General features: G+C 40.4%; 1 protein-coding gene across 5 annotated transcripts in view; it reads left to right on the forward strand.

Annotated features, from left to right (window-relative positions):
* LOC139750260 (uncharacterized) overlaps positions 1-22,802 on the forward strand; it is a 69,491-nt gene that overhangs the window by 23,226 nt on the left and 23,463 nt on the right. For 3 of the 5 annotated variants that reach the window (XR_011713108.1, XM_071664845.1, XM_071664837.1), the window contains exon 2: positions 10,693-10,874. Coding sequence is in view for 4 of the 5 variants with exons in the window: in XM_071664845.1 (XP_071520946.1) it covers positions 10,693-10,874 (182 nt within the window). In the remaining variant the exon portion in view is untranslated. Of the gene's footprint in view, positions 1-10,692; positions 10,875-15,767; positions 15,783-22,802 lie in introns of all 5 variants that reach the window. The other 2 variants (XM_071664816.1, XM_071664827.1) reach the window with 1 other exon arrangement.

The raw sequence follows: 22,802 nt of genomic DNA on the forward strand, positions 1-22,802 counted from the left end.
GTAACATATACCTAACTCTCCGCCGTCTGTTTCCTTAAGGAACGTTACCACAAGTCTCTCTCTCTCTCTCTCTCTCTCTCTCTCTCTCTCTCTCTCTCTCTCTCTCTCTCTCTCTCTCTCTCTCTCCAGTTCTTATCATCGGTTTCCGAAGGGAATGCTGAAACTCGCATTCATCCACGTTCATAGACGTATTTCTTAAAGGAATGTTATCACGACTCCCCCCCCCCCCCCATTTCCAGTGTTTACTGTATTTTGCTCAAAGGAATGTTATTACTCTTAGTTATCTTTCTATTAAGTTTTTCTATTCATGGAGCGCTGGTACAACTCTTCAATTTCAGACTTTATCACCTTTTTCTTAATGGCAGAGCGCACGTTCACCTAATGTCGTACGTGCGGATCTCGTAGGAATATAATACTGCTTCGATACCTCGTATCAAGTAATTGTGAAATTATCCCTAAAGGAACGTCATTTCTACGCCATTATGGCATTTTTCTTAAGGGAATGTACATGTTACTCTCACTACCTCATTGTTTTTAAAGTATTTCCTAAAGAAACGTTCGTCATGAAGTCACCTTCGGATCACTTTTTTTTTTTTTCATTTTTTAAGAACATTATACCACCTTATGTATACACAGTACTTCCTAACCTTTAGATACACGATGGTAGTTCCCCTGTCCCTGGAAGTACGACCCCTGAGCTCGAGAGAACGACCTTTGATAGAGTTCCAAAATACAAAGCACCCTGAAAATTTTTTTAGTCATAATTTTCAGTATCTTTTCGATATATTCCCACCACGGAAATATACAAGAAGGAATGTCTCGGGTAACACGTCTTAATTCTGTAAAGACGCATCCAGCTTCTCCGTTTTCTGTTGTCATGGCTTTCAACCACATCAAAAGTCTTCGTTCTGAAAAAAAAATTCTCTCTTTTTATGTGAGTGATAATTGCCATCACAGTCGAGTGCTGTCTTTGAGTGAACACGATTCTTCTTACTTCGTATTTGTACGATAAAACATTTGTGATGAAGAAATTTGAAGTGTTCTTTGTTTTCATCAGCGTTTCTCAGAGCATTTCGCGCATGTAGTCCAGAATTCTGTGATTGATGAACTCGGCAATATGTATGGCACTGGTTTGTAAATTGCAGTATCTCAAATATTCCATTGGTTCACCTTTTAATCTTACTAGAAAGTAGTTTTACAGTGTTCCACTTAAAGAACCACTTCTGAACAAAATCATTTCAGTACTATCCAGTTGTGAGAACTTATTTAATTAATGTTCCTGTTATGTTAAAAAGATTACAATGTTAAATGTCTTCAGTAATATTGTCAAAAATACTGTAACTTCTCAGAAGGGATGTGTGTATAAATATACCCTGTAAAGAGTGTGATTAAGAATTTCATGAAGTATTTGTTCGCCTCAAAGATTTTGGTCATCAAATTGCCTAGAGCAGCTCTAGTGTTAAGGTTATTACATACAATAACTCATTAATGGATAAAAATAATGTGGAGTCGTCTCCTTTCAAACATAATAAGGATATTAATATGAAACAAAATGTTAGTTTACATAAGTTAGATGACATTATGAGTGAAATCTTTTTAATCTGTTTTCTCAGAACATAAGTTAAACTGAGTTTGTAACTTGAGAGAGGTGAGGTCGTCGAGGGTGACCTGTGCCTCAATCCCTTCACCTGTTTCTTTTTGCATTCATCTGCCCCGCCCAATGGCGGTAGGTATATTATGGTGCCCACAATCTGTACGTACTCGAGTCCTGACGATGTAATTATACAAAAGCGTTTGATACTTCGTATTGTCCGCTTCCGTGTGGTTTTACGTGTGTGTGTGTGTGTGTATATATATATATATATATATATATATATATATATATATATATATATATATATATATATGATGTACATTTTCGCCATTTCCCGCGTTAGCGAGATAGCGTTAAGAACAGAGGATTGAGCCTTAAAAGGAATATCCTCAATTGGCCCCCCGTCTCTGTTCTTTTTTCGTTTTTTTTTTTAAGTAATAAACGGGAGGGGAGGATTTCCAGACCCCCGCTCCCTCCCATTTTAGTTGCGTTATACGACACGCAGGGAATTCGTAGGAAGTATTCTTTATCTCCTATCCCCAGGGGTTTTATATATATATATATATATATATATATATATATATATATATATATATATGTATATTTTTTTTTCTCTTAAACTATTTGCCATTTCCCGCGTTGGCGAGGTAGCGTTAAGAACAGAGGACTGGGCCTTTTTTGGAATATCCTCACCTGGCCCCCTCTGTTCCTTCTTTTGGAAAATAAAAAAAAAAAACGAGAGGGGAGGTTTTCCAGCCCCCCGCTCCCTCCCCTTTTAGTCGCCTTTTACGACACGCAGGGAATACGTGGGAAGTATTCTTAATCCCCTCTCCCCAGGGATATGTATATATATATATATATATATATATATATATATATATATATATATATATATAATTATTATTATTAATATTATTATTATTATTATTATTATTATTATTATTATTAATAATAATTTCTTTTCATTAGCAAACCTCCACTTTCTTAGAACTTTTCATGTAGTTGTAATATTCATCATAACACATTTCCTATTATTTTATTCCCATTCGTGATTTCTCTTCTCGATCACTTCACGTCGTCCCCGGCTATCGCGGCAGCTCTGGCTGACGTCAGCATCAGCCACGATATACCATAATAGTCCCACCGGTGAACGCTCCCATTATCGGACGCCTCGCCCACAGTCAGTGAGCCGTTGCTGTACCTTTTTTCAAACCGTTACCGAAAAAAAAATTGCAATTATTACGCTGTCGTCTCCCTCCCCACTCCCACCTGTTGAACCCCTCAACTCTTATATGATGTTGGTTTGGAGAGGAATGTTTAATAACGGAGGTAACTCAACACTGGAGAGAGAGAGAGTGAGTTTCCCCACGAGGTGTAGACGACGCAGGCGACGCCGGAGGAGAGCAGAGGGTGGGGGGGTGGGGGGAGGGCACTCAGGTTCTCTGGGCTCGAGGCTGACCATAGCTGGAGCACTAGGGACGGACTGACTGACCGCCTTACCTCCGCCTCCTCTGAGTCCTTCTGTTTAACTCAGTCCTTCGTGAGACACAGGGACACTTCTCATCACAGGCCAGGGTACATACATAACACGGGACGGGAGCGCTCCCGCCTACCTCACGGATAAAGTCCCAGGTTCGGGTCTGGCTGTTGGAAGTTTGTATGATATATAAATAACTAGATAAATAAATGAATCATATGACCTTAATCACCTAATTCTATGAGTTAAGAGAGATCTACCTACATTCAAGGTACCAGCCATACTTCTTATAGGACATAAAGTTTGGAGTCTCCCACAGCTATCTTTGACCGTCGTTCATCTCTTCGTTTAATTTGTTGCTCATTTCTACCTCCCTCCCCCTGCCACCGGAATAGTAATAGTTACCAGCATCCTAAATGTTTGCCCACGTTCGGACATGCTGTCTGATTAAGTCAATCCTCAGACCGTCTGAGAACTGATTCCAAGTCACAATTATGAAAACGTTGTGAGGAGTCTGTGGCGTTCTCTCTGTGCATCTTTTTTAATTTTTCTGTAGATAGGAGACCAAAAGCCGATCTCTCTGACTCAAAAACTCACCCTCGGCATCCTGTCATCTATAGCCGCGTATTGCAAGTTGGATTCGACGTACTTTATAGACGTAGCGTCTTCGACAGTCGCGTTGTTTAGGTATTTGGAAGCCTGTCAGGCCACACAGAAATCTGCTCTCTCTCTCTCTCTCTCTCTCTCTCTCTCTCTCTCTCTCTCTCTCTCTCTCTCTCTCTCTCTCTCTCTCTCTGCAGAACCTTCACTTCACCGTGGAGATATATGCAGCAATATATATATATATATATATATATATATATATATATATATATATATACCTTTTTTCTGTGCATGAATGGTCTTGGCTCCTTAACTGGTGGTAAGTGTTCATTACGCTGACGGTTACATCATCCCTCACCCACCCTCGCCGCTTTAATTCTCGTTTTCTTTCACGCATTGAAAACATCTCTCATAATCCGGAACTGTGAGGCGTATTAAAATGGGGAAGCAGTAACTCGGGTTAAACTCCACAGAGCTGGAAAGTAATTGTCATCTATAACTCTCTTTCTAAATTGCCATTGTTTCCCTTTCTGTTCATTTTCAAAACACACAATTCATATGTTGGACCTGACCATATCCTACACTGAGCTACGTAAACCACCTATTTAATGTCAGAAAGTATGTTTCCTCAAAACTAGGATTTGTTGTGCGGATGTAGTAATCATTTCCTTGTGAGCTGCATTTAATGCCCACAGGGGTGTCCACCACACAGGGTGGCTCGTCCCTCTCCTTCATATTGACCAGAGTGGAATCGAAATCCTTATTATAATTTCTCCAGGCGTCACTTTTCCCCCACCCACCCGTCTCTCTCTGATTGCCTGCGATGCGATGTGCTGTCGGTCTCCCTCTTTTATGCCTGCTATTTCCGCTACTAGTAATCATTAGGTGTCTGCTTGTATCCGTGCCACTAAGGCTCAGACCTGTGGCAAGCGTTTAGCCGCTGCTTCCCTTGGCTTCTGTGTGGAGACCGTCCGTGCCAGGAAAGACCGTTATGATTTCTTCCCGAAGAGCGGGGCAGTTGAATTCCCTTCCTTCTTCCGTCTTTCCTTCATCCTATAACTTTCTGAATAGCGTTTTTAATTCTTCTTTTAACATATTTTCTTCTCACTCGGGATGGTCGTCATTGTTGCATATTCTGCCCCTGTTGTCAAGTGTTTGGCGTACGATGGAGAGATTGCATGGGTAAGGTAGGAGGGGTAAAACAGCTTCTTGGGGGTAAAGGAGTGACATTTGACAACCACCGAAGGACTGGCAGACGCAAATATAGAGTAGACCGGGCAGCCATTGCGGCCTTTAAGGGTAATGTCCAATGCCAGACCATCAAATGTAAGAGTAGCTCAAGGCTTTCATCCTCATGCAGTTTTCAAAAGTTTATGCTTCATAGAAAATGGACCCCGTCCGTATACACGGCTGTGCGTCTGCCTGCTTCGCTTGTCCTGCTATAATCAGATGTCTCGTCTGGGGATTAAACTCGCTTTTTCTCATGGTTTTAGCGGTCATCACTACGTATGATGTGGCGGTAGCCACTGTATCATATCCATGATGTGGTGCCAGCCATTATGTAGTTCATCACATGTATAATCCAACAGTGCCAGTGAGTCAATTTTTTTTTTTTTCATTCGTGTCTTTTCGATTCAGCTAAGGTTATCGTGAATCCTGGGAGCCCAGCTGGCCTGGGGTTGGGGACCCTGCTGGTAGGGATGGACGAGCCAGGGGTGGCTGGAGTGTTTGCGGGAGGTGACGAACGGGTCAGGCGGCGTCAACAGAATCACCCCACCCCATCAACACAAGAGCGCTCTCCCGCCCTCGCTACCGAAAGCCAGGACGGACGGGAGTAACTTATCTGGAAGTTACTAATGCATTTTTAAGCGCTTCTTTATCGTGTTAAGTGGCCTCTTTGTGGTGGACGATCACGTCAAAGACCTTCAAAATACGCAGTTCAAACAGCAATAGTGTATTGGGTTCCTTCGAGGTTGTTTGTAGGTGTGGAAGATGTCAGGAATTCGTTGTAGACAGGTTGTTAATTTGTCGTATATTATAGACTTTGCCTGACACTAAACCCTGAGGAGAATCTATTAAACCTGAGTTTATGTGAACTCACTTTACACATCCTAGGCGCGCATCAACGTCTTTTCTAACAAGTTATGTGCTTTATTCTTGGTCATGGTCTCTGATCGCTCTGTGCATACATTTTACGAACAAATGTTCACTGTAATACGCCATCAAGCCGGCTTGAAATCTTAAGGATCGTGATCAACGCCTCTAACTCTTTTCTCTTCATGTTGGGCAGGTTTAAGTCCTCTGACCTTTATCTAAATCCCAGCAATTTTGATTCAGATACTACTTTTGTCGCTCTCCTCTGGGCCTTCTCTATTAATTTTTTTGTGCTTCTTTAAGTGAGGTGACCAAACTTTAGAAGGATATTCTAGTTATGGACTTATATAGAATATGAACAACTTGATATATGTTTTACTATTTTTCAGCAAACAGTTTGTCTGCTGGTGCATGCGATACTAACCATTGTACCACGGAAGCTCACGTGTATATATATATATATATATATATATATATATATATATATATATATAAATATATATATATATATATATATATATATATATATATATATATATATATATATATATATATATATATATATATATATATATATGATGATACAGCGCTGGTGGCGGATTCATGTGAGAAACTGCAGAAGCTGGTGACTGAGTTTGGTAAAGTGTGTGGAAGAAGAAAGTTAAGAGTAAATGTGAATAAGAGCAAGGTTATTAGGTACAGTAGGGTTGAGGGTCAAGTCAATTGGGAGGTGAGCTTGAATGGAGAAAAACTGGAGGAAGTGAAGTGTTTTAGATATCTGGGAGTGGATCTGTCAGCGGATGGAACCATGGAAGCGGAAGTGGATCATAGGGTGGGGGAGGGGGCGAAAATTTTGGGAGCCTTGAAAAATGTGTGGAAGTCGAGAACATTATCCCGGAAAGCAAAAATGGGTATGTTTGAAGGAATAGTAGTTCCAGCAATGTTGTATGGTTGCGAGGCGTGGGCTATGGATAGAGCTGTGCGCAGGAGGATGGATGTGCTGGAAATGAGATGTTTGAGGACAATGTGTGGTGTGAGGTGGTTTGATCGAGTAAGTAACGTAAGGGTAAGAGAGATGTGTGGAAATAAAAAGAGCGTGGTTGAGAGAGCAGAAGAGGGTGTTTTGAAATGGTTTGGGCACATGGAGAGAATGAGTGAGGAAAGATTGACCAAGAGGATATATGTGTCGGAGGTGGAGGGAACGAGGAGAAGAGGGAGACCAAATTGGAGGTGGAAAGATGGAGTGAAAAGGATTTTGTGTGATCGGGGCCTGAACATGCAGGAGGGTGAAAGGAGGGCAAGGAATAGAGTGAATTGGAGCGATGTGGTATACAGGGGTTGACGTGCTGTCAGTGGATTGAATCAAGGCATGTGAAGCGTCCGGGGTAAACCATGGAAAGCTGTGTAGGTATGTATATTTGCGTGTGTGGACGTGTGTATGTACATGTGTATGGGGGGGGTTGGGCCATTTCTTTCGTCTGTTTCCTTGCGCTACCTCGCAAACGCGGGAGACAGCGAGAAAGTATAAAAAAAAAAAAAAAAAAAAAATATATATATATATATATATATATATATATATATATATATATATATATATATATATATATATATATATATATATTATCCCTGGGGGTAAGGAAGAAAGACTTCTCACGTATTCCCTGCGTGTCGTAGAAGGCGACTAAATGGGAAGGGAGCGGGGGGCTGGAAATCCTCCCCTCTCGTTTTTAATTTTCCAAAAGAAGGAACAGAGAAGGGGGCCAAGTGAGGATAATCCCTCAAAGTTTCAGTCCTCTGTTATTAACGCTACCTCGCTAACGCGGGAAATGGCGAATAGTATAATATATATATATATATATATATATATATATATATATATATATATATATATATATATATATGTATGTGTGTGTGTGTGTGTGTGTGTGTGTGTGTGATCAAACGTCCGTTCGCTTTGGTTCAAAAGCATATATATATATATATATATATATATATATATATATATATATATATATATATATATATATATATATATATATTCTCAAACATTTTTCTATATAAGAGGATCTTCTTCAGTCAAATGGGGATTACTTTTGTCCTGATCCACTTATAGCCGCAGCCTACCATTGCTCTACTCTACTCCCCTTCCACGTGCCTGTGTATATCTCCCATGCCTTTTATCCTGCAGCAGTTCAATCCTGGTCGAGGCAGCCGATCCACAGTCCACCCAACTGTTCATCTTTCCCTAGGGGCTGGTCGATAGAATGGGTACCTAGCACAGGCTAGGGTGTGTGTGTGTGTGTGTGTGTGTGTGCACGTACGTAGAAGTAAAGACATGGTCCGTACATACAAGGTTAAGAGACGGCAGCACCAGTGTAAAACTCTCTCGTAACGCACAAATAGTACTCACACACGCACACACATACTCCCCCACTACCATAACATAATTTTACTCACATGGCCCCAGTACACACACACACACACACACACACACACACGCACAACACACACACACACAACACAAACACACACACATCACAAACACACACACACACACACACACATACACACACACTCACACACACACACACACACACACCTCATAAACTGTGAATCTTTGAGTAATATAAATGTATACAGCTTCGAGAAGAGGAAAAAAATGCTATTTCGCTTCATTACGTATTTTCCAACACCTTTGGCAATTTGCGCTAACAGAAATTGAAAATATCCGTCACACGACGTGATCGAATCGTCAATAACACATTAAAAGAAAAATATCTCCTCACTCATTCATTCGTGTCGTGACGTTATCATAACTACATGTGGAAACTTAGCATTAACTGCAGTGCATGGAATATATATCAGAATGTACTTATGGCATTAATTGGTGCAAGACAGTAGTATCACCAGGCGATGAGCGCTCAGTTTATATGTGCTAATAGACGTAAAAATCACCCTTGTAGGAAGATCAACATTCATTGGACTTTCTATTATGGTAAATGGTGGCGGCCTATTTTGCACGGTTTTTTGGCATGAATAATATATCTTAAACATCTAACATAACCTAAATTAAAAAAACAAACCAGCCGAACATAACTTGATTTGACATCCTAACCTAGCCCTAACCTACCCGACCACATAACCTAGCCTAACCTCCCCGCCCACCTATCCTAACCTCCCCGACCACCTAACCTAGCCCTAGCCTCCCCAACCACCTAACCTAGCCTAGCCTCTCCTACCACCTAACCTAGCCCTAGCCTCTCCGACCACCTAACCTAGCCTAGCCTTCCTGACCACCTAACCTAGCCTAAGCTCCCCGAACACCTAACCTAGCCTAGCCTTCCTGACCACCTAACCTAGCCTAAGTCCCCGACCACCTAACCTAGCCTAGCCTCCCCGACGACCTAACCTAGCCTTGCCTCCCCGACCACTTAACCTAGCCTAAGCTTCCCCGACCACCTAACCTAGCCTAGCCTCCCCGACCACCTAAGCTAACCTAGCCTCCTCTCATACTTTCAAACTGTCTCCAGCTCGAGACGTCATGTGGCATAAGGATGACAAAGGTGGTGTCCACTGAGGTGAACCAACCAGGTGACTTTGATGTTCAGTAAATGTAAACGATAAGAATGAAATAACAACAGAATAATTGTCATCATTTATTTTCTCGAAACTATTCCTTTAATTTTTGGAAAGTGATAACAAAATGAATTTGATGTTAATGTTGGTTTCATTGTTCCAGGCCCAGGATTTTTGTTTTGAAATGAAATGATTGCTATTTGTGTTACGGGGAGTTTTACACCTGTGTTGCCCCATCTCTTAACCTTGCATATATATACCTTGCATTTATTCATATATATATATATATCTTTCTTTTTTCTTTCAAACTATTCGCCATTTCCCGCATTAGCGAGGTAGCGTTAAGAACAGAGGACTGGGCCTTTGAGGGAATACCCTCACCTGGCCCAATTCTCTGTTCCTTCTTTTGGAAAATTAAAAAAAAAAAACGAGAGGGGAGGATTTCCAGCCCCCCGCTCCCTCCCAACTTAAGCCAGATATCCATTTACCAACTACCCCTGAGGGTAGGATGAACACCTGGGTTGGGTGTTTGGCTGAATGCCGCACCCAGGCTTCGAACCCCTATAAGCTCCATCCAGGGCAGGATCATGCTGACAGTCAGTAACGCTAACCGCTACACCGCGGAGGCCCGTATAACGTAAGTCCATGTAGACAATCCGAGATTGTGCTATGCACCTTTCTAGAGCCTAACTAGGATGATGACAGCAATGTATATATAAGTTCAGTCGGAAAATAACTACCTAATACTTTCCACCTTTAACATTTTTATATAACGTTTGCTTCTGGGAGAAATCACTGACCACTGTACTGTTATATGACGCTTGCTCTTGTACTGAATGGAAAGCTGACTAATTTTCTCCCGTAAATACCTGATAAATTCGGAGAAATACTGACAATTCCACCGGGCAAAACATGCCAGATATCACTAGACTTCTGCTCGTACCTTGTGGGCTGGCGTACAACCAATTGTGGACGTGATAATATCTTTAAACTGACAAACAGGTGAAAGAGAACCAGTAGCATAAACATGCAAACTTATAAGGTGTGCGCATAAGCAAGTTTAGTTAAGAATCTTAAACTTCTTTCTTTTCATACTACTCGCCATTTCCCGCATTAGCGACGTAGCGTTAAGAACAGAGGACTGGGCCTTTGAGGGAATATCCTCACCTGGCCCCCTTCTCTGTTCTTTCTTTTGGAGAAAAAAAAATCTTAAAAAGAATCTTAAACTATGATATAGAATTCCTAAAACATGAATTAACTTCCAAAAAACTTTTCTTTTAATATATATATATATATATTACTTTTCATAATATGTAAACTTACAGCAGCTTTACATTCCTCCTTTCAGTATCATATATAGACGAGGAATTGGGCGTGATGATGGACCCCATGGTGGTGCGGGCGCTACTACAGCTACTCTCTACCTCTGAGCAGTCCCCACGGCAGGCCCAGCTACCCCTTCCGCTGTACCCACGTCTTCCTCTACTGCCTGAAGCAGCGCGCCTCCCTCATAAACGAGACGACAATCAGGTTAGGCACTTCCCTCACAAGCGACAGGATATACAGGTTAGATCCTTCCCTCATGAGCACAGGATACATAAGTTAGGCGTCTCTCTTACTGGGTGTAGGATGCACAGGTTTTAAGGGCCTCTCTCACAAGCGACAGGACACACAAGTTAGGCGCTTCATTCACGAGGGACATGATGCTTTCCCATTTTGGTTTGTTTACACTTCTCTTCGGGCCCGCTATACGAACACATTCCCTCTTTTTGTAGAATATAAAACATTTAAAAGTTTCACATATTCATCAACATCATCAGGAAGGCACAAGTAACATTTCCATTTGAAAGGGTCATCGGTAGGGTCTTCGCTGATATATTTACTGTCTTGTTCATTTGCGGTCCCCACTGGAATTTTTTTTTTTTCAACCTAAAGCTTTGGCATACGGCCGTACGAGTCCATATCCTTTTGCAAAGATAAGCAAAAAATTTGCCTGAACTTCAAAGTCCAGCAGAAAATGCCAAAGTTTGTGGTAGTGACACTTACCAATCCATTTATACACAGTATGATACGCAAATAACGCGTCATTCAGCATGCAGAAACTATCAAACTGTCGTAGGCTTTGAATTAATAATAAGCTTCGACAATCATTTTCAGATTTTGCTCAATCACTACTGAACAGGAAAATGAAATACAGTAAGGGGTTACTAAGAAGTTTTTAGGGGGACGAAGCCCCCCCTCTACCAACCCCTCCCCCACTCCATTGTGAGCCTGGAGGATTAAAAAAATCTCCAAGGGGAACCCCCCCCCCCTTTGTGGTAACCCTGTATGGATCAGAGAAGACCACAGTATATGAACGTCGTGAGTGGTAAGAGAATTAAAGAACAGAGCGAGAAGAATATATATCACAGATCTAATCTCACATGACTAACACCATCAAGAAAACCCAAGTGTGAACGGGCCTTTACTAGGGTATCTGTGCGGACTGCGCCAAAATGTTGGATATATATTGCCGTTAGTCTCGATTGCCCGCTTCAGGTAATACCGAAGCAGTTGGCGGTTCTCCTCGGGGAACTGACTTTGGGATACAGTCAATGCTAAATGAATGAAGTGATATTACTGATCTTGCGTTTTGCCATAATCTGAGGAAACAGTTTGCCCGAACGGCTCCCTCTTCGGAGGATGTGCGTGGTTGGGCCTGTTGCACCTCTTCATGTGCCTCCTTAGCCTGTAAGCATATGGCTTACAGTCTCATTATAGACATGTATTTATCAGTCGCTCAGTGTCGTTTGATGTATAATAGAAACAGATTGGTAGTCTAAGAAATTTATCTTCGCAGTGTTGATAAGATTAGGGACATAACCACTGGCAAACTGTATCAGCAAAACCGATATTCTCTCTGGGTAGAGACGAGACCAGATAGCATGCTGGTACATATACATAAGTTGCAATAATAATGATAATAATGGTAATAATAATAGTAATAATAATGATAATGATAATAATGATAGATAATGATAATAATGATAATGATAAAATAATACTCATAATGATGATAATGATATTTGTTTGACATCTCTATCGTCAGAAAACTACGTTATCCAAGCCTATTTACACGACCATATCCATCAACTTCTTGCTACGTAAACACAGTTCTTACGATATAAACAAGTGCAGTATAATGAAATACGTATATATATATTAAATTTTTTCATATGTATTAATGATTATTATTTTGATATTAAAATGCACGAATTTTCGTAAAAGATGCAGTCGTTTTTGTCTGTCTGGGTAACGCCTCAGTGTCAGTAACGAAAATGTCCTACCCGTTACCCAGACTGATCTGAGTACGTGCAATTCTACCGAGTGATCAGAATGAACATTAGGCCTACTTAAGACTGAACCTCTTGCGACCCAAGATGATGAAAACATACGGCAGAATATTATCGTGTTATCAGTAGTACATATGTACAGTATGTCTAAAGTACTGAGGTACTACTACACCTACCTACACTGGAGTGTTGGTAAACCTGGCGAGACACGGAACCTTATATCAACAGCTCCTCGCACGGGACAGTTTGTGTAAGAATTTCAGTGTGATTCAACAGAGTGCAGCCAGTATCGCTAATATTAATGTAACAATTTTTTCAGATAATTCCTCAATGTATCATTGGCTCTATTTTGTTGGAAACGATTTTTGAATTTTATTTTATTTTTTTTTTTACTGAGAAGGCAGGTGGCTCACATACAAGCCTAACCTTTATCACCGTTAACATGTGGACAGTAATGAGGGCTGATGACTTGTCCTCACACACCAGCCTAGCCTTAATGAGGGACCGTCTGTGCTGCCAGCCTTTTCAGCTGACTTGGGGACGAAGTGTAAATTAGCGAACGACTCAGGTATACCTTTCACATGTAATGATCGTAAACAGTATACTGAAGTAGTCATACACTATATAAAAGTTAAGTTTAACAGGTGAAGTTACGAGTTATTTTTTTTAAACTGACGTGGTGTAACAAAATTACGTTAAGTATAATAAGATTAATGACAGTGATATTCTTTGAAAGTAAGTTGACACATAAGTTATTCATTTTTTTTTTTGTGTATCAAATGAGCATAAGATTATGTAAACGGTGAATCAGTTATTTGCGTATTTAATAGAACGTCACATCTGTCAAACTGTGAGGTTTGTTTATCATTCAGTGTTGCAAAAATGAAATGCTCATCTTGCTAAATATCCATTCCATAGGAGATAAAGAACAAATCTGACAACATACACGATTTAATCTCCGCAGGTTGAAGGATCTGGCTTTATGAGTGTGGTGGCTTCTGTACTCCACCACATATCGATCGTTGGGATGCGTGAGGGAGGTGGAATGTCATAGCCTATTCGGCTGTTCCTATTATGTTCATGACTTTGAATTTCAGTGTAATCGGCGCTCGACACGACGATCAAGTAATGTCTCGCCCAGTAAAGTTAAGACGAGACCCCAGTGATGTAACCATCGAGTTGTTATCTTTTTAAGATTCTATTAGGCCAAATCTGATGTATATACAGGTTGTGTTTGATCATTCGTTACGGTCATCTGACAAAAGTATTTGATATTGTTGTCTGTAAAATCACGGGAAAACTACAAGAAATGATAAAACCTAGGATCCAACTGGACCTCAGCAGATAAGTTCATGATCTGGGGTGCCTGCCGGCTTGCATACATGACATGTCGGACCATACGTTTGGTACAGTAAACCATGGGAGTTGCCAGGTGTTCTTTCGTACATCACTGGTAAAACAAAATGTGGGTCATTCAGCGTTTTTGAGTTGAGGATTACTTAAGCGCATCAACTATGTACAGCTGTCCACCAGTTTTTTTTTTTTTTTAAACTTTTCAGCGGATCTGGTCAGGAATATTCCTGGACGCACGTTTATGCTTTACATTTTTTTTTTTTTCTTATGTCTGACATATCCCTTGATTTCTTCTGTGACATAATCAATATGTGTAATGAAAGTAAAGCAATTGATGTCACCTATTTAGATTTTCAAAAAGTACTCGGTAAAGTTCCACATCAGAGTTTACCAACAAAATTTATGTCGCACGGTATAAATGAGATTGAACTTTGGTAGTTAGGAAACTGGTCGACTGGCTGTAAAAAAGAAGTTGTGATTGATGGTCGTCTCAGAATGGTTAGACGTAAAATGATGTGCCACAAGGATCAGTCTTGGGACCGGTTCTCTTTCTCATATATATATATATATATATTTATGATCCTAGAGATGGGCTACACTACAAGATATCGAAACTGACAGACGATGCTCAGTTGGGTAATAGATTTACGACCAAAATTGAACGTTTGTAGCAATGAATCGGCGGCATAAACACTTTGTTGGACTTAGCTAATTCGTGGCAAATATATGTGAGATCGAATTGTGCAAAGTTTTACATATCGTTAGTAAAAACGAGAAGGCAGGTTACAGTATGAATTGTTTTGAGCTACTAAAGGTAAATAAGGAGAAAGACCTGGTTCTAATGATCCCTGGCTACTAAGGCCACGTAAACAGTATACGGAAGTAAAGGTCATACAAAATTTAAGTCTAGGGAATTATCCTCGCTCTTTACAAGTCACTGGTGCGACCCCATCTTGAATATTCAGTTTTGGTTTCCCTCCTTGAAAAAAAAATAAGTATATATACAGAATGGGGAGAGTATAGAGGAAAGCTACCAAGATGATTCCTGCACTGAGACACAGGTAATCAAAATTTTCAGATTCTTTTCATTTCACTCACAGTAATGGCTATAATAATAAACTCGCGAACCAACGTTTTACCTCGAGTGAGGCGAAGACCTTTGTCTTCAAAAGGATTGTTAACACTTAGAGTGTTTTACCAATTAAAGCGCTTGAAAGCGATGCCACAGATACTTCTAAGTACAGACTTGATAAATATTCCGCTGAAAATCCACGAATGACATTATTGCGACTTCTCAGTTACACGAAGACTTACAGTTTTTCTCTGAAACATCTATTCGTCTTTCTACTTCTACCAAGGATATGAGTTTCTGATCTCTTCCACTACCTCAAGCTGCCTCGGTAGGACCCAGCAGTCCCTTGCTGTTTGAATTTCCTTTAATTCCTTTATAATCATAGACACAATTAGTTACAAGGTGTTAGAATCACGCCCAGTTGCGGCGCCTCAAACATCTTAATCTAACCTGGGCTTCAAATGTTTCAGTGTGTGTCTCTACTGTGTCATTTCCAGTGAAGAGAGTGTGATTGGATTAGGTTATTGGTTAAGACTGACCCCCCTAGATTTGTTTTGGGATATATTTGTGACGTAATATACTAAACATCTCACTTTCAGAAGTCTGTATTGATATAGAAAACGATCTCTCCAAAAGTGTTGTTAATTTATTTCAATATTTTCTCAGAATCTAATCGGAAAGGTAAGTTCGGACATCGACTGATTTTGGTTAACTGTAATGCACTAAGTCTGAGAGCGATAATTTGCTCGGTTTTAAATGATCCCAACTTGAAATAGGCTTTTGCATGACATATTTCCGGATGATTCTAGTTTCATACAGCGTGAAGCAACGAGACTTATGTGTGACATCTCACGTTTCTGCACGTCTAGGACACACAGTTCCGGGTTGCAGCACACTGGCAGGACTATCTCTCTGCATTCAGTGAATCACCTGATTTGGCTGTGGTGAACTTTCGCAGATGTTTCGAGTGTTTTGAGAACTTAAAGATATTCCGGAGTTAGACGTCAAGCCTAAAGCTTTAGTTTAAAACACAAACGCTCAGCTTAAGTTCCAAACAGCCAGGTCTCTCGTTATGCATTTTTTTCATCTGGTTTAATTGCACGTGGGTATGAACCTGCAAGTTTCGAGAATGTATGTGAAGCATCTTTGTTTCGCGATTCGGAAAAATAAAACTTTGAACTTGACCGAGACAGTGCACCTAGATCATACCACTGGCTGTGTTTCAGCACATTTCTAAGATGTTTATGACTACACAATTCTTTACATGTTTCGTGAGAGTTTGACATTGTTACCAAGCTGTGGTGACTGCACCCGCTGACCAGCATGGGTCATTGCATGTGGCATCATGATCCTGGGCAGGAAGTACGTGTCCAAGTTGAGGTGACCCATGTAGACACAAGCCTCACTTGCCTTTACCAAGGCACAGTTTGGACGTCTTTGTTTATCTCTGTCTTCCATGTGTTTTGTTTGCCTTGTTGTCTGTTCACGTCACTTTTTTCAGTGGTGGTTTATATTTTATATATATATATATATATATATATATATATATATATATATATATATATATATATATATATATATATATATATATATATTGTGTGTGTGTGTGTGTGTTTACGTTTGTGTAGGTTTGTACAAATGTATATACGTGTATGTGTATGGCTACACTTTTAAACCTTTCCATCTCTGCAGTGGAGTCCCTCAGGAGCTGTTCTTTCTCCACCCTTCTTTTGCTTGTACACTTGGCCTCTCTCTGCTCCCCGTTAAACAGAATATGAATGTCTTCTCACAAGCAGATGACCTGTTATTTACAATAAGGCGCCCAAACACTACACAAACAACAATAAACATGCAGTACTGCTTGACAAAATTAAGATATTCGGTTGCACCGAGCAGACAATCCCCCCCTGCACCCTCCTGTCCCCTTGAATGGTCAATCACTCCCACGTAACAAAACACCAACCTAATAGGCACCAAATATCACACACACACACACACACACACACACACACACAAGACATTCGCTCCTCACGTTGCAAACATGAACACAAAGTCCACAAAGTACGTGTTCTCAGAACTTTCACTCGCGCTAGCTTTCGGACAAGTATCCTCTACATTTGCTCCACTCTAAACTATGCCTCACCTCCCTGGTCACCCGCCCGCCTACCCTCTCAAAGGTAAACATAACAAAACGACAAATCACCTAGAGCCAGAGCACAAACTGCAGCAATCACAAACATTCACCTCCTGCATAGTGAAGAAGAATACTTCTGGTATACTTCTGCCTCAACACGTTTGCCATCCAGTAGTGTGAAAAAAAACATCATACTGACAGAACGCATTCACACCGTAATCAGATGACAAACACTAAACAACCGTGTACCCTACGCAGTCTCGAACATCAGAAATGCGGCAACACGAGTGTAAAACTTTCTCCCATTAACACACAACGAGTAATCACACCCATCCGAAAGTACACTCCTTAGACATGTACGAGTCATACTTTCATGTTTACACTCTGGATCACCTCTTCAACATATCACAGAACAACTCATGCCGAAGATGCAACTTTCGCACCTGAGGACACTGAACACCTGCTGCTCAACTGCCTTCCACTGACCATGTTCAAAAGAAAAACATGCAATATGCACTGTTCATGACCTGTGGTCCCGCCCGTTAGATACAGGAGCTGAGCACACGGGGTTCTTTGGATTTCACAGTTCTGGGTCCTGTATGTTGTATGTATTCATTTGAGTATGTTTGTGTGTGTGTGTGTGTGTGTGTGTGTGTGTGTGTGTGTGTGTTGTTATTGAATTTCAGTCATCCTGAACTTTTCCAGTATAGTCTTTGTTATCTCTTATCTTAATACATTTAAGGTCACCTCACTAACCACTGCTCAGTGCTTGAATTACTGATTGAGCTTCCTGCATGTTGTCCGATACTTTCCTTAAATCAGATTGCACATGACTCAGCAACCATACGATAGCGTTCAGATGTCATGGCAGTGAAGAATTCTCATCTCAGAACGAATGTTTTTCTTTTTTTTACGGTTATTGCATCGTACAGCGAAGGCTACAAGGAACTTAGACTGGACGTCGAACTTAAGCTTTATGATATTTAAAACTGATAACAACTACAGATGTTATTTATACTTGAGAGAGACATAGTTATGGCTTAAAAGTCGTTGTCCAATCCAGGTCCTTTCACACAAGCCTTGTGCATGTTGTACACCCTCTCCTTCCCATGGCTCCGGGCCCCAGACCCGGCAGATCACGGGCCCACCTCTCCTACAATCCAAACTCCCCCCCCAGTCATCCAGTCCCGGCACCACAGAGGATACCAGTGACCGGTGGCCATAGAACTGACTGTGGGGTTTGTGGCTTCGCGGTGCGCCGGTAGTGTCGGTCGCTAGCATCGCGGTGTTCGCCGCGGAGGTCAAGACTCACTCTGGCTGGCGTTCACCACCACGGCCGACCGACTGACAGTCGTTCCTCCTGGAGACCAGTTCACACAAGTCACAGTTTGGTGGCCAGCAGTGTGCTACATGTGTGCATATATTATTATTATTGCAGGATGGGCCGGTGACCGGGGACGGACCAAACGTGTGTCACACCAAACAGGAGAAAATACTATGGGTTTATTTCTTAAGATAATGTTACAGCAATTTTCTAAGGTTAAGATCTAGACGTCCATGAATCTGTAGTCTTTGATATTTTTTTATCCCAGTGCTGGTGTGGCGGATGCTTCATTCCCATCCCCCTGGCAACGGCGGGGAAAAACCCTTGGGCACGACGGTACGACCCTTAGGCATTATAACCCAGCCAAGAGACGTACCCTTGTACTCAAAGGCCGTACTGTCGTACTCAAGTGTCGTACCCTCGTGCTTACTTAAGGAATAGGGTAATAGCATTAGATTTCATGTGTAGTCCTGAACAATTTAAGGTACTGTATGCACGTCTATGAGGTGGGAGTGAAGACAGTGACACTGTACTGGTGCAGGAAACATGATATCAGACAGATGTGGAACCTAAGATATAATTCATTGTTTTTTTTTTTTTTATGAAATACAATGTGGCCTCCGCGAGCTGGGCGTCACTGGTCAGGGGCTGATGCTGAGCAGTTTTCAGGAAAATGATATCGAGATGACCTTCACTGTTATCATGATGACCTTCACTGTTATCGTGATGACCTTCACTGTTATCGTGATGACCTTCTCTGTTATCGTGATGACCTTCACTGTTATCATGATGACCTTCACTGTTATCATGATGACCTTCACTGTTATCGAGATGACCTTCATTCATATCTTGATTTTTAAGGGGCGTTGGTGAAATCTCTCATGTTTGATCGGCTGACCTAAAGTGAATATTTCACATTACCGAATATACATTTTTTTTTTTATATAAATTACAAAATCGAACATAAAATAAAACCAGCCAGAATACGATGTTCATTTCTATCATTCATATGATATATAGACTCCCCCGTACATACAGTGAGGCAGAAAGTACGTTTCTGGGAAAGTTATTTATATTCGTGAAATTTGATTGTAAAGTTGGTTACCAAGTCACCAGGAATACTTACATGGAATTATTGAACTGATCTGTTGTGAAACGTTTTGCTCAGTCAGCTGGGAAACGTTTGCCCCTAAAGGGAGTCTGTAGACCTCCTGTTACAACGCCAGACCAACAGACTCATTACACTGTCATTGGTCGGCTTCCAGGATGTAAGCCAAACAGTATAGATGGGGCAAATACATGTGTACTCTGACGTTAAAACGTTAACATGTATAGACCTCATAATGGTACTATGCTTACGGGGAAAACCTTTTGACTCACTGGGAGAAGAAAGTGGAAAACCTATGCATGAATATTGATTTTTAAGTTGTGCGAAAAGTGAGATTAGTAAAATTTGAGGGAGTTCAAGGTCATTAATGTTAATCATGCCCTTGATTGTGATCAGATGATCAAGTGGGATGAGAGATCAGGCAATTGTGGCCATCTCACGTCAGGAGACGAACAGATGAAGACACTGTTTGGGTATTGAGGAAAATGTTCTTTTAATGTTACAGACTAACCATACACCACAGTCCGAGTGTACGGTATTTGTATTACACAGATGACACACCTCCCGGGCTCTGTATCAAGACAGTAACATTCGTGAATGGATGTACGTTCGTGGTGGCTTCACGTTCGTAATGGTTCGCGATGTTTTTAAGGTTCGTGATGATTTAACGATCGCGATGGTTCATCGCCAGCCACAAAAACAATAGAAGAATTTTTGTTAAAGTTTTGTCTTCGGTGCCCAGGCTAGAGGGCTATTGTTTTACGTCATGTGATTGTCTCCGTTTAGTGCACTAGTCTGTTAATGATACAAGCAATTATGATAAGGAACATTTATTATTTTCGTTTTATTCGATTTATTTTGATCTTAATTCTGCTCTGTGATTCGTAATTGTTATCGATGATACAAAACTTTGAGTGGTAAGATTTAAGATCGAATTCCACCAAGAGGTAAACAAGACTGTGCTGCAAATCAAAAACAAGACTGTGTTGCAAATCAAAAACAAGACTGTGTTGCAAATCAAAAACAAGATTGTGTTGCAATTCAAAAGCAAGACTGTGTTGCAAATCAAAAACAAGACTGTGTTGCAAATCAAAAACAAGACTGTGTTGCAAATCAAAAACAAGACTGTGTTGCAAATCAAAAACAAGACTGTGTTGCAAATCAAAACAAGACTGTGTTGCAAATCAAAAACAAGACTGTGTTGCAAATCAAAAACAAGATTGTGCTGCAAATCAAAAACAAGATTGTGTTGCAAATCAAAAACAAGACTGTGTTGCAAATCAAAAACAAGACTGTGTTGCAAATCAAAAACAAGACTGTGTTGCAAATCAAAAACAAGACTGTGTTGGAAATCAAAAACAAGACTGTGTTGCAAATCAAAAACAAGACTGTGTTGCAAATCAAAAACAAGACTGTGTTGCAAATCAAAACAAGACTGTGTTGCAAATCAAAAACAAGACTGTGTTGCAAATCAAAAACAAGACTGTGTTGCAAATCAAAAACAAGACTGTGTTGCAAATCAAAAACAAGATTGTGTTGCAAATCAAAAACAAGATTGTGTTGCAAATCAAAAACAAGACTGTGTTGCAAATCAAAAACAAGACTGTGTTGCAAATCAAAAACAAGACTGTGTTGCAAATCAAAAACAAGACTGTGTTGCAAATCAAAAACAAGACTGTGTTGCAAATCAAAAACAGGATTGTGTTGCAAATCAAAAACAAGACTGTGTTGCAAATCAAAAACAAGACTGTGTTGCAAATCAAAAACAAGACTGTGTTGCAAATCAAAAACAAGACTGTGTTGCAAATCAAAAACAAGACTGTGTTGCAAATCAAAAACAAGACTGTGTTGCAAATCAAAAACAAGACTGTGTTGCAAATCAAAAACAAGACTGTATTGCAAATCAAAAACAAGACTGTGTTGCAAATCAAAAACAAGACTGTGTTGCAAATCAAAAACAGGATTGTGTTGCAAATCAAAAACAAGACTGTGTTGCAAATCAAAAACAAGACTGTGTTGCAAATCAAAAACAAGACTGTGTTGCAAATCAAAAACAAGACTGTGTTGCAAATCAAAAACAAGACTGTGTTGCAAATCAAAAACAAGACTGTGTTGCAAATCAAAAACAAGACTGTGTTGCAAATCAAAAACAAGATTGTGTTGCAAATCAAAACAGGATTGTGTTGCAAATCAAAACAGGATTGTGTTGCAAATCAAAACAGGATTGTGTTGCAAATCAAAACAGGATTGTGTTGCAAATCAAAAACAAGATTGTGTTGCAAATCAAAACAAGATTGTGTTGCAAATCAAAACAGGATTGTGTTGCAAATCATCAACTGTCTTCTATTGATTTCACTGAGTGTCACACCCATCATGGGGTCGCCTCTATAATGAGAGCCACCCTATATAAAGGCGGGGTCACTTCTGCACTGAAGGTCACCTGTATAAGGAAGGTCATCTGGAGAATGAGATTCACACCCTTATGATGAGTGTCACCTTTACAATGAGGATCACCTGTATAAAGTGTCGTCTCTATGATGAGCGCCACTTCTACAGTACGGATCACCTCTATAGTGAAGGTCATTGCTATGAGATTTCGTTGAAGGCTGCCCAGTACTGCTTGTAGACACCAGCCACGTCCAACTCCCGGTCACTCTTATCATATTTCAGCAAAACTGGGACGGTTGGAGTCACTGGACGTGGTTATGATTATTATGTACTCCTAGCTGTAAGTACAATAGACAGTCAGTGTGGCATTGTGTATTTATAACTTTATCTTTCATATATATATATATATATATATATATATATATATATATATATATATATATATATATATATATATATATATATATATATATATATATCCCTGAGGGTAGGGGAGAAAGAATACTTCCCACGCATTTCCTGCGTGTCGTAGATGGCGACTAAAAGGGGAGGGAGCGGGGGGCTGGAAATCCTCCCCTCCCGATTTACTTTTCCCAAAAGAAGGAACAGAGAAGGGGGCCAAGTGAGGATATTCCCTCTAAGGCTCAGTCCTCTGTTCTGAACGCTACCTCGCTAATGCGGGAAATGGCGAATATGTATGATATATATATATATATATATATATATATATATATATTAATATATATA

This window comes from Panulirus ornatus, chromosome 1 (genome assembly GCF_036320965.1).
Source record: "Panulirus ornatus isolate Po-2019 chromosome 1, ASM3632096v1, whole genome shotgun sequence".
NCBI classification, from domain to species: Eukaryota; Metazoa; Arthropoda; class Malacostraca; order Decapoda; family Palinuridae; genus Panulirus; species Panulirus ornatus.